The sequence below is a fragment of the Gigantopelta aegis genome, chromosome 11 (genome assembly GCF_016097555.1).
Source record: "Gigantopelta aegis isolate Gae_Host chromosome 11, Gae_host_genome, whole genome shotgun sequence".
Classification (NCBI taxonomy): Eukaryota; Metazoa; Mollusca; class Gastropoda; order Neomphalida; family Peltospiridae; genus Gigantopelta; species Gigantopelta aegis.
In genome coordinates, this window is record NC_054709.1 from 24974574 (window position 1) to 24987257 (window position 12684).

The 12684-nt window shown below is 40.3% G+C and overlaps 1 protein-coding gene across 1 annotated transcript in view; it reads right to left on the minus strand.

Annotated features, from left to right (window-relative positions):
- The window catches only part of LOC121385659 (melatonin receptor type 1A-A-like), a 34861-nt gene extending 22420 nt beyond the window's left edge, over positions 1–12441 (minus strand). The window contains exon 1 of the mRNA XM_041516419.1: positions 12258–12441. Within this exon, the coding sequence (XP_041372353.1) occupies positions 12258–12436 (179 nt within the window). The 5' untranslated portion in view covers positions 12437–12441. The remainder of the gene's footprint in view (positions 1–12257) is intronic.
- Between the last annotated feature and the right edge of the window lie 243 nt (positions 12442–12684).

Consider the following 12684-nt stretch of genomic DNA (forward strand, 5'->3'; position numbering starts at 1 on the left):
GCCAAATGTTTGACATCCAATAGCTGATGATTAGTAAATCAGTGTGTTCTAGTGGTGTCGTTAAACAAAACAAAACAAACTTTATTCCCGTTTCCCCAGCATTATGTTGTTACTATTATCAACAAAGTTTATACTAGTATACAATCCAGAGTTTATTACTGCACTTTTCCCCCTATTTTTTAATGTTCAAATAGACCAACAAGTTCGCCTACTGCATAAATAGTCTCGCCCGATATTTTTAGAATTTGTATGCTCCCGAATAACGCTATGAAAGGCGAAGTGTAATTGGTCAATATTTAAATTATTATTTACAGACGAAATGTTACCTGGACATTGGGGACTACGCAGTGTTGTTAGTTTTAAATCACTGGCAGGATTCTGCAAGTAAGGTTTTGATTGGTGGACATGAGCTCCAACTGGCTGTCTTTAGATCCACATGTAATAGTGGAGCTAATTTTAATTAGATTGCTGCGACATATTGTTCAATGTTAGAACGGTATATGATCACTGAAATCAAACATTACTTATATTTTATTGTTTAGGTTATCCATTTCCGTACAACCGAAGTGTTTCTGGTTGTCCTGGTGTTTCTAATACCAAAACATTTATTTTGCATATTTTTAAAAACGCACGTGCAGCTGAGAAGTAACGGTTACGGAGTCGCGTTTTAGTCTATTGTTCAGGGTATTTCAACGTCACAGACTCTTGTTTCACTCAGTTGTATCCAAATTTGTTACAGGTTTGTAAATTAACCAAACTTAGTATCTATTTTTAGGGGTTGAAACTTGGGTCTAGGTGGAAAATATGCCTTAGTGTTTACAAACTAGGGTCTGTCACTTTAAAACCCATACCAACTTAAATAACATTTAAAAACAGAAGAAGAAAGAATTCTAGTATAAATAAACATGTTTCTTACCAAATTATCATTAAATTATACAGAATAAATCTCATTTTTAATGTACTGGTTAAAGGGACATTCCCCAGTTTGCTGCATTGTAAGATGTTTTCGACTAATAAAATATTTCTACGATTAAACTTACATATTAAATATATTTTCTTGTTTAGAATATTAGGGTCTACATATTCAATGTGTTTCTGGTCGTCTTAATATTTGTTAGGAAATAAAATGAAATTTAACCTGGTACAAATATTAGAACAATCAGAAACACATTTAATATACACCCACTAATATTTTATACAGAAACATATATTTGATATGTATTTACAATCGTTAAAAAGTCTCTGTTAGTCAATAATATCTTAAAAATCGCAGCAAACTCAGGAATGTCCCTTTAAGTTACATGACAATTCATCGGCTCCCTGTTGATGCAAACGGTAAATAGCCTAAATATTTATATTTTCTAACAGTTCATTCCAATAAGCCGACGACTTCCACATTTTAAAGATACATGCAGTGTCTGCTATATGTTTTCAGCTCTATTTTTAGACAGACTCGGCCCACCGCGGAGCCCCCTGAAGCGCGGGGCCCTAACACGTTGCGTGTGCTACTAGCATAATCACGCTCTGCTTGCCAGACCCTAAAGTCGATGGTCGCCCAACGGACTACCTTTGTGAAATTCTTAGTCGCCCTTAGCTGCCTTGAATGTTTACTGTTGCTACTTTTTGATGCAATCTAAGCAATAATTATAGGAAGGTAATAAAATGCTACACTCATTTCAGTTTAGTGCCATTTTTATGAACGCGTACATTAGGAAATGGTATTTAATGTACGCGTTCATAAAAATGGTATTAAACTGAAATGAGTGCGGTATTTCCTATGTATCCATTCTTCCAGGTGCAGGATCCTCGATGTATGGATTTTTTTTTTTGATTTTAGTGTCCCCAGAAACATAAGCAAGGTCATGGTTGGGGCCTTGAATCATTGCTGTACATGGTATTATTGTATATACATAAACGATACATAATTAAATCTATACACTCGTATATAATGCACTTATTAAATAATATATGTATACATATGCATGTTCATGTGCGCGTGTGTGTGTGTGTGTGTGAGAGAGAGGAGAGAGAGAGAGAGAGAGAGAGAGAGAGAGAGGAGAGAGAGAGAGAGAGAGAGAGAGAGAGAGAGAGAGAAATATATACACACACACATACACACACACAGAGAGAGAGAGAGAGAGAGAGAGAGAGAGAGAGAGAGAGAGAGAGAGAGAGAGAGAAATATATATACACACACACATACACAGAGAGAGAGAGAGAGAGAGAGAGAGAGAGAGAGAGAGAGAGAGAGAGAGAGAGAGCGAGAGAGACAGAGAGAGACAGAGACAGAGACAGAGAGACAGAGAGAGACAGACAGACAGACACGGATGTGTGGAGTAACAGGGATGAAGCCGAAGATAGACGAAAGGGAACACAAAGTGCGCGAGACGTATGCACACATGCCTAGTATTCAATATTAAGATGAAACAGATAGGCTTAACATGATAATGTAAAACGGGATATTAGCAATGCAAAAGCCTTACATAACTGAAGGGGAAATGTTCTGGAGACTAGGAAAAAAAGTACTAGAAACAGAAATAAAGAGGGGTATATGTGGAAATAAAGGGGGAAAAAACTTTCTTCAAAGATAAATAAGATCAATGAAATCTTTAAAAAAAAAACATATTATAGAAAGTTGAGATACGTTTTCCGAACTGGCGATATTTTGCATAAAAGTATGCTTATTAGAATATTCGTATATTTTGTTATTAATTTGGATTGGTCCAAGTTACAAGGAAATTTGTTCACGTTCTTATTATCACAGTGGAAGATTTACAACTACATGTGTATATTCAAATATACTTTAAATATTTTTAGCGTTCATATACGATTCAATTCATTGTTAGGGTGCCACCTGTCGATTATGCAATAACTTAGACTTTACTTACTTAGGGGCTAACAATCAGACCAATACATAACTGCAATCAAGATACTTCGGATTTTTAATTGATGCCCCCAGCTAATACCCGGTCTGCCAACAATTAAGTATTACTTCTTATGTCGGCATTTAACTATTGTCACTGAATGAAACACGATTGTCCAAATATCTCTCCTAACTGTATATCTATTAGATCTCTCTGTAACGGGCGGTTATACCCTAATGTGGCTCGTCTAGGTATGATCAGAGATACGATCTTATATAAAGTATATATTATTATAGCATGTTTAGTTCACTAGAAAACACAACAAAAACACAATACACCCCCACCTCAAAAAGGATATTTCCCATACTCTAGGAATAGGGAAATATACTACATTAAAACAAAAAGGTGCGTTAACCGACGCATACGGGCATTTATAACACATGTAATAATAAGGTGACTACCAGTAATCACACTGAGTCTCTGAGTCCCTGGTATACAAATAAAATATATAAAAACAAAACAGAAATCAAGAATGTCAACACATTATCATAACGTTCAACTTCGGGACAGGGCATCAGCGATTACATTGGATGTGCCCTTGATATGTTCAATGGTAATTGGGTATTCTTGCAGAAGAAGACTCCACCTCAAAACTCTCTGATTGGTGGCTTTCATTCTGTGAATGAAGGTAAGCGGATTATGATCAGTAAAGACCACCACTTGATGCACTGCCGATTTCACGTAGATCTAAAAATGCTTCAGAGCTTGTACCATGGCCAAAGCTTCCTTCTCTATAGTGGAATAGTTCACCTGGTGTTTGTCAACTTACAGGATGGTCCAGTCCATTTTCGTCTTCCTGGAACAGCACAGCTCCAGCTCCCACGTCACTGGCATCCACAGCTAGCTTGAACGGCATTCGGTAGTCTGGTGCTGCCATCACGGGAGACGAGTAGTGCATCTGCTTGAGACGGTTCGCGCATTCATCTGACCACTGGAACTTCGTTTCCTTCTTTTTCAGTGTCGCATGTTTTCCAGGTTTTCTCAGATAGGCATGCTGTCGAATCGGTGTAGCGTTGGGTTCCAGGCGCACATCCTGGCTTAAGGTATTAGTAACCGTTGGAAACATTGTCTTGTTTCAACGTAGTCAACTTTGCTCGCTGGGGGTTCATGTCTGCTAGAATCTGGCGGTTGGTTAATTTGATCTCTGCAATCTTGACGTCATCACAGGAAATTGAGTGTCTCTCAATTTGGACAGGTAGTACTGGAACTATCGGCAGTCTGTCAAAATAACCTTTTAGCAAATTGATGTGACAATACCTACTTTTCCTAACCCTATCAGGAGTGTTTATCACATACCCTGTCTCATTAACCCGTTTGTGCACAACATAGGGACCGAAATACCTGTTCTGTACAGAACCCCGTTTAATGGGAAGGTACAGCAGCACCTTATCCCCTGGTTTAAATTCCCGACTCCTAGTCTTCCTATCAAACACTGATTTTATTTTGCTCTGAGCATGGCTCAGTTGCTTCCTAGCCTTCCTATCAAACACTGATTTTATTTTGTTCTGAGCATGGTTCAGTTGCTTCCTAGCCTTCCTATCTCTAACTCTCTTATTCATTAATACTCACTCTGTTAACAATGTAGTGCGAGCTGCCAACAAATTTGAATCAGCCCCCTGCTCTAGGATTAACTCTTGTCTATTACAAGGTCAGTCCCCTCTATCAAACACAACTGGTTCAATTCCCCTCTGCGGGAGATCAACAGGTTCCACCACATTTAATTCCTCAGTTGACTTATCTACCATTTTACTGATAACCTCATCCACTCCAATTTCATGGTTCACACACGTATCAGACAAATCACAAATATCCTCTGGGTATCGTGTTACCCTACTGGCCATAGCCCTAGTCTTTACAGACGCAGAATATCTAATCTCATCAACCTCCCACTCTTTTATTGGTAAAGGGCTGTCTTCAATTAACAATTGGTCACATTTCGGCTGACAACACTGACTAGTCAAAACATTACCCAACAAAACTCCTGTTTTCAACAGGCAAGTCCTTTACAACACCCATAATGACTGGTCCCGTCACAAACTTCGAACACAAGAAAACGTTCTGTAACTGGACAACCATTTTTTCTCCAGTAACCGAGGTTAAGGCCAAACTACGTCCTGTATCTGAATTCTTAATACCAGCTAAACACTTTGACGTCATAAGCGACAGGTTACACCCAGTATCTCGATAGATTGATATTGCCTTAGGACTCAATTCTTGTTTCACATCACAAACCATACCAGTGGACACATACGGGTTTACTTTCTCTGCCATGGGACTAACCATTAACTCTCTCGCTAACGGAGCTGACCTCACTAAACCGACCACTTGCGCATTATCGCGTTTCCTTTTAAAACGGTCCCCGATAAGATGGTTATCCTTTTTACAGTAACTGCAATGTGGACGAAAAGTTCGTGCATTGGCTGATAATGCAGGCGTATCCTTACTTTGCCCACCAGGTGCATTCCTTGCCTGACTAGCTGACCAACTAGATGACTCTCCCCGATAGTTACTTTCCCGGGAAAAACCTGGCTGAAATTTCTTCTTATCACCCTGTTGTAAAGAGCTACCCTGTACTGCCTGAGCTTTGTGTATTAACACGTAATCATCTGCCACTATGCCTGCCTCCTCTATCTTTTTGACATCACGATCCTCTAAATGAATACGTAAGCTAACTGGTAATCCATTTTTAATGTCCTGTAAGATCAACAACTCCCGTAACTCGGTATATGACTCTACCTGATGAGACACCACCCATTTATCAAACATCCCTGCCTTCTTAAGACTGACCCTGCGTTTTTCTCAACTCGCTATACCGTAAACGATAATCCTGAGGTCGTAATTCATACGCCCTCAACACTGCCGCCTTAACTAGGTCGTACTGACTTGCTCGCTCATCACTCATTGAATTATAAGCTACACTAGCCTTCCCCTTAAACTTAGACACGGCTAACAATGTCCACTTAGACTGCGGCCAATTTAGCTGCTTAGCGGCCCGTTCAAAAAGTTGGAAGAACATATCTACCTCCTGGTCATCAAATACAGGCACTGATCTATAAGCCTCCGACATGTTAAACCCATTTCCTGCCTCTCGTCTAACTTCTTCAGTATTCAACTTTAACTCATGTTCCACTTTTAATTTTTCAAACTGGTATTCTCTATCCCTCTCTTCTCTCTCTCTATCCCTCTCTTCTCTCTCTCTCTCCCTCTCTTCTCTCTCTCTCTCTCTCTCTCTCTCTCTCTCTCTCTCTCTCTCTCTCTCTCTCTCTCTCTCTCACTCTCTCTCTCTCTATCTTCCCTATCTCTATCTCTATTTTCTCTATCTCTAGCTCTATCTTCTCTATCCCTATCTTCTTTCTCTCTCTCTCTCTCTCTCTCTCTCTCTCTCTCTCTCTCTCTCTCTCTCTCTCTCTCTCTCTCTCTCTCTCTCTCTCTATCTAATGCACGTTCTTCTCTTTCGTACTCAAGCTTTTTAAAAGCTAATTGTTGTTCCACACTTAACTCATTTATCTCTATCTCTGGAACAATCTCACTGTCTTCCATAAAAGGACTAAGGTTTTAGCTGATGTTAAATCAATTTCTCGCTCACCCGTGATTTCAACTAACTCGGCCTTACGTGCTCGCTTAATCTCCACTACACTGAGCGTAGGCCTATCCAGCAAATTCTTATCCATGTTTAGATATGACGCACTTATTATTAATTAATTTTCTAGTGAACAACGTTGCTACTTCTAGTTATTTGTGAAAATAATTTATAAAGCCCCCATTTACAAACAATACTTTTTTAAATATGCATGTCCCGTTTCAGATCCGGGACGAGCGCCCCAATTTTCTACTCCTGTCACGGGGATTCTATAATACCCGTAACTGAATGAAACACGATTGTCCAAATATCTCTCCTAACTGTATATCTATTAGATCTCTCTGTAACGGGTGGTTATACCCTAATGTGGCTCGTCTAGGTATGATCAGAGATACGATCTTATATAAAGTATATATTATTATAGCACGTTTAGTTCACTAGAAAACACAACAAAAACACAATACACTTTGGAATCTGTATTAACCTACGCTGACAAATGTACTGCCGCCGTAGTTAATTAATAAGAACAATAATAGCAACCCAGAACTGATCACTTAATTAGTTAATCTCTAGGTGTCTAGTTTACACAATATGCTAATCACTTCACCGTGACACAACACTCACACGTGTGATAATTGAGAAACGCTAACACACACACGTGCGATAATGGAGAAACGCTTCCAGGGGAACTTAATTAATAAAAGAATTACAACACTATTCCTAACTGGTTAATTTTTAATTAACCCTAACTACTCATTCAATAACCTTGTAATACAGAATTAATACTGGTACCTATCACAATAAAGACAATAACCTACAATTTACCTAGGTCATCTAGGATGACTGGCTAAGCTTTATATAATTATTTAGGACAGTGAGCCTACAGATTACTGCGTCAGATGACCGGCAGCACCGTCTAAGTAATATTGGTATAATACAGTATTAAAATATTTAAAGTCACATCAATCACATCAAGGTTATATACAGAGCAGAAAATATATATTTACCAAAGTCCCGTCTGAACTAATATAGATCGTTCAGTGGACGACGTCCGTGCCCCTGGATACTTCCAAATGTTTCTCCCCGATATATCTAAAATCCTAGCTGTTTATTCAAAACTCTCAGAGACAGCGAATATCGCCTGGGGGTACAAGGCGGTACCTCACCTATCATCTGATATTTCCACCTCTCCCAGAGTCGGTATATTTTCTCTGATCTTCAGACTGCTGTCGCCATTCGCCAAATCACGGTTGTAAAAACCGCACTCGCAGAGGTATTACGTAACTACTGGCCACATGGCCTCCACAGCTGGACTAAGTGCATATTGGAATGCAAGATCGCGCGAAGGTATTACGTAACAAATTGCCCATCTGGGCTAAGTGCATTTGGAACTGCACACGGCCTTCTAAAACAATTAATATCGCCACAGACGAAGAGAAATTAAGAGCATGTACCGTCACAACTATTATAATTGATCATGTGACACAATTCACAAAGAGGTCTTACTCTGGGTATGTGCCTAGGGAAAAGCTATTGACGGGAAATAAATACCCAAGGAACATTAAGAAATAACCATTTTAGACGAGTCTTATAAAAGAAAGAAAACAGAAAGAGACAGAGAATCACCAGAGAATCACCACACTACTTAGGAACCAGGAGCAGAACTTGAACTTAGGAAGTACGCTCGCCTAATGGTCCAAGCCAGCCAACCACGACCCAGAATAACCACATGTATATATCGCACATTTCATGTAATCGCACCATGCACTTTATTAATGATGAATAAAACTAGCAGACACGGTAAGTCACTTAGGGCACAGAAGGACAACTGGAAAACAGAAAACAGAAGATTGACCAAGTAAGACCAATATAGTATACGGGCGCAAGCCCAACCGAGTTTGGTATATACAGTTACCAACATATAGATATAAATTATTTCATTAATCTTTTGCGGGGGCGGGAACATACAAATTTAATAGTACGCTGGAGTGGCTGACAGTTATGTTATGTGACTATTCATTACTAATAAGCTAACTATCTTTCTGCCTCCTTTCTCTACTCTCTCTTTCATTGACTGGTAAAATAAATACTTTAAGCACTAGGCTTTTTTTACCAATACGAATACACTACAAGGGCTCGCCCTTCAAATTAGATATTTAGAATAGACTAATCCCCCCCCCCCTCCCCACGCCATTGTGTTAACAAAACTACGCAAGGGCGGGGGGGGGGGGAGAGGGGTGGTCATGATGACCGTTGGAAACATTAGAATAGGGACGTAAGACAATAGGTACAACCTAAACACCAAACTAGGATTACACACAGACAACATTGCCTTACCGCAACATAGCACACAGGATGCATTGACTAATGATAAACAATGCATCCGCCCCACATTTTAATGGCCCAGCACGTGCTCTAATAAGGAACCGGACAAAAGAATACCGGTTCCGAGTACACAATTGCAATGCACCCGGGGGAGGCCTAACAAAAGAATATCGGCCGCCCCTACCCAATCCCCAAATACTTGCTGCTGGGAAATGTACTTGGTGTCACTGAGGAGGAAACTGAAGACCAAACCAACATCAGCGCTTCGATCACCCCGGAACAAATCGCCTTGCCTGCCAGTGTCTACACAATTGCACGAGTCTCCTCTGGGTTGTCATGCCACGACCAGAAGAGGTCAGGTCCTTATCAGGACCCTACGGACAACCTAGGGAGACAACCAGCATCATAAAGGTCGATAAGTAACGATCTATTCTCGACTCACTAACGAGCTACACTCGATTCAAAACCTATACTAGCTCAATCATTTACCTTTCGACCGACCGTTCAAAATTGCGCCAAAATTACTCAACAAAAACTGCGCACCATTTTCTCTTTGGCTTTAAAATGGCTCCACTCAAAATTCCATAGCACCACCACCACCCCCACCCGCCTGCTACCGATTCAATCGGACTGCTGGTGCTCTCTTGCACCTGCCAGTGCAGGCGGTCCCCCCCCCCCCCCCCCCACACACACACACCTTTCCTGTCTTGGACAAAGGGGCCGGCCAAGGCCGGCTCTTGTGCCCACGACAGGCGTGCGCTACAACAGCTTGTTCTGAATGTGCACGTAAAACCCTATGACATGACATGACAAGACAGAGAATATGTAGAGACCCAGAGATAACCGGGAAGGTTGGACCCAAAGGGAGAACCTTGAGGTCTCAGTAACAATATCATACTCTATCGGGAGACCTGTGTGTCATTCACCCAAGAGCTCTGACGTGTATATTATCTGTATCACCATGTTGTTAACTTGTTAATCATGTTTCATTACTTGAGACTTCTATTCATTCATTAACATTCATAAGAAAAGTTATGCTGTGTTATTATTTTGCGTGTCTGTATTAATTTACTCTGTAATTAACAAAACTGCAACGGGTTACCGGATAGCGTCTTTGATAACTGCATAAAGAACTGCAACCAGTCTGTACAAATGGGATCTGGCAACCAGTCTGTACAAATGGGATCTGGCATCCAATCTGTACAAATGGGATCTGGCAACCAGTCTGTACAAATGGGATCTGGCATCCAGTCTGTAGAAATGGGATCTGGCATCCAGTCTGTAGAAATGGGACCTCGCATCCAATCTGTACAAATCGGACCTCGCATCCAATCTGTACAAATGGGATCTGACATCCAGTCTGTACAAATGGGATCTGGCATCCAATCTGTACAAATGGGATCTGGCAACCAGTCTGTACAAATGGGATCTGGCATCCAGTCTGTAGAAATGGGATCTGGCATCCAGTCTGTAGAAATGGGACCTCGCATCCAATCTGTACAAATGGGATCTGGCATCCAGTCTGTAGAAATGGGACCTCGCATCCAATCTGTACAAATCGGACCTCGCATCCAATCTGTACAAATCGGACCTCGCATCCAATCTGTACAAATGAGATCTGGCATCCAATCTCTACAAATGGGATCTGACATCGAATCTCTACAAATGGGATCTGACTTCCAATCTCTACAAATGGGATCTGGCATTCAATCTGTGCAAATGGGATCGGACGCCTGAAAGATTGGATACAACATACTACCCGTTCCCAATGTTGGTGCAAATCTTTCAAATTCGGCAAAACTAATGGAAAAAAAACCGGGCTTCAAACCTTTTCACAATGTATTTTCATTATTCAGTTATTATCATTCTATTTTTGGGGTGGGGTTTTATGTAATGCATTTAAAAATGAGTAGTGTTTCGTTTGCAGCCCTAGTTTGGAAGTAATGCTAAATACACGTTGTTATTTAGATTCGGGCATTTTCGTTTTATTCAGAGATGGGACATGGCCCAGTGGTAACGCACTCGCTTCTGCCTGGTTCGTCTGGGATCGATCCCCATCGATGGGCCAGTTCATCACGACTGGTACATCAAAAGCCGTGGTATATGCTGTCCTGTCTATGGGTGGTGCATATAAAAGATCTGTTGCTACTAATGGAAAATGTAGCGGGTTTCCTCTCTAAGACTATTATTACCATATAATATAATTACCATATTATGTTTTACATCTAATAGCCGATGAGTAATAAATCAATGTGTTCTATTTAGTGGTGTCGATAAACAAAACAAACTTTAAAGGGACATTCCCGAGTTTGCTACATTATAAGATGTTTCCGAAAAATTAAATATTTGTACGATTAAACTTACATATTAAATATAGTTTCTTGTTTAGAATATCGGTGTCTGTATATTCAATTTGTTTCTGGTCGTCTTAATATTTGTAAGAAGCTTAAACTGGATTTTGTCTTCAAATAATTTCGTACGTACGAAAAACAAAACAATTTAGGAAATAAAATGAAATTTAACCTATTACAAATATTAGAACGATCAGAAACACGTTTAATATACAGTCACTAATGTTTTATGCAGAAAAACATAGTTGATATGTAATTACAATCGTTAAAATGTCTCTGTTAGTCGATAACATCTTAAAAACTGCATCAAACTCAGAAATGTCCCTTTAACTTAATCTTGTGAATCGTAATATACCTGAGGTAATACGCATTCTTAGTGTCAAACCGGCCTCGGTGGCGTCGTGGTTAGGTCATCGGTCTACAGGCTGGTAGGTACTGGGTTCGGATCCCAGTCGAGGCATGGGATTTTTAATCCAGATACCTACTCCAAACCCTGAGTGAGTGCTCCGCAAGGCTCAATGGGTAGGTGTAAACCATTTGCACCGATCAGTGATCCATGACTGGTTCAACAAAGGCCATGGTTTGTGCTATCCTGCCTGTGGGAAGCGCAAATAAAAGATCCCTTGCTGCTAATCGGAAGAGTAGCCCATATAGTGGCGACAGCGGGTTTCCTCTCAAAATCTGGGTGGTCCTTAACCATATGTCCTACGCCATATAACCGTAAATAAAATGTGTTGAGTGCGTCGTTAAATAAAACATTCCTTTCTTTTTAGTGTCAAACTATCAAGGCAGGTCTCTGGTCAGACCAAAGTTCCAGAATCGGTGCGGCTTTTTTTTTTCAAAGCATGCATAGAAAAGGTGGGCATATTCGATATCAAAATAAGGGACATATTTATATTGAAATCAGGATACACGTGATGCTCCAAATGCGGTTTTACGTCATAGCAAGAAAAGCCCGGCAAAAACAGACGTATTACCGCGGGAAATTATCAATAAATATAAAAATGTCGACGCGCGCTGACCAGAGACCAGAAATGTATTTTGTTTTTCCTTAATGTAAGAGAAAATGTAACTTACGCAAGATTAAATACAAAGCCATTAGCCACGGTCCGGATCTTCTTGTAAAGGAAAATAGCACTTAGTACCAGCAGGTTGCCGGGAACTCCAAGAACACTGACCAAAACCAGGGAACCAGTCTCAAAACCCAGCTCCACTGGTGTCCGGTCGTCGACTATCTGTGAAGAATTGGACATCATCACTCCTTGAAAACACCGACTGCGCTCAACATCTGTCGTTGGTTTTAAATCCTTTTCATGCCAAGATTCCAGAAACCTCATGGACAGAAATTCTCCAAATCCATTCTTGCAGTGAATCCAACTCAATCCTTGTTCCCAGACATTTTACATAACAAGGGTTGAGTTCAGCAACACCGAGCAGAAAAACGCCGCGAAAAAAAAATAAAAAAAAATGTATGCGCTTCACGGTAAACCAAATGGTTCGCGAA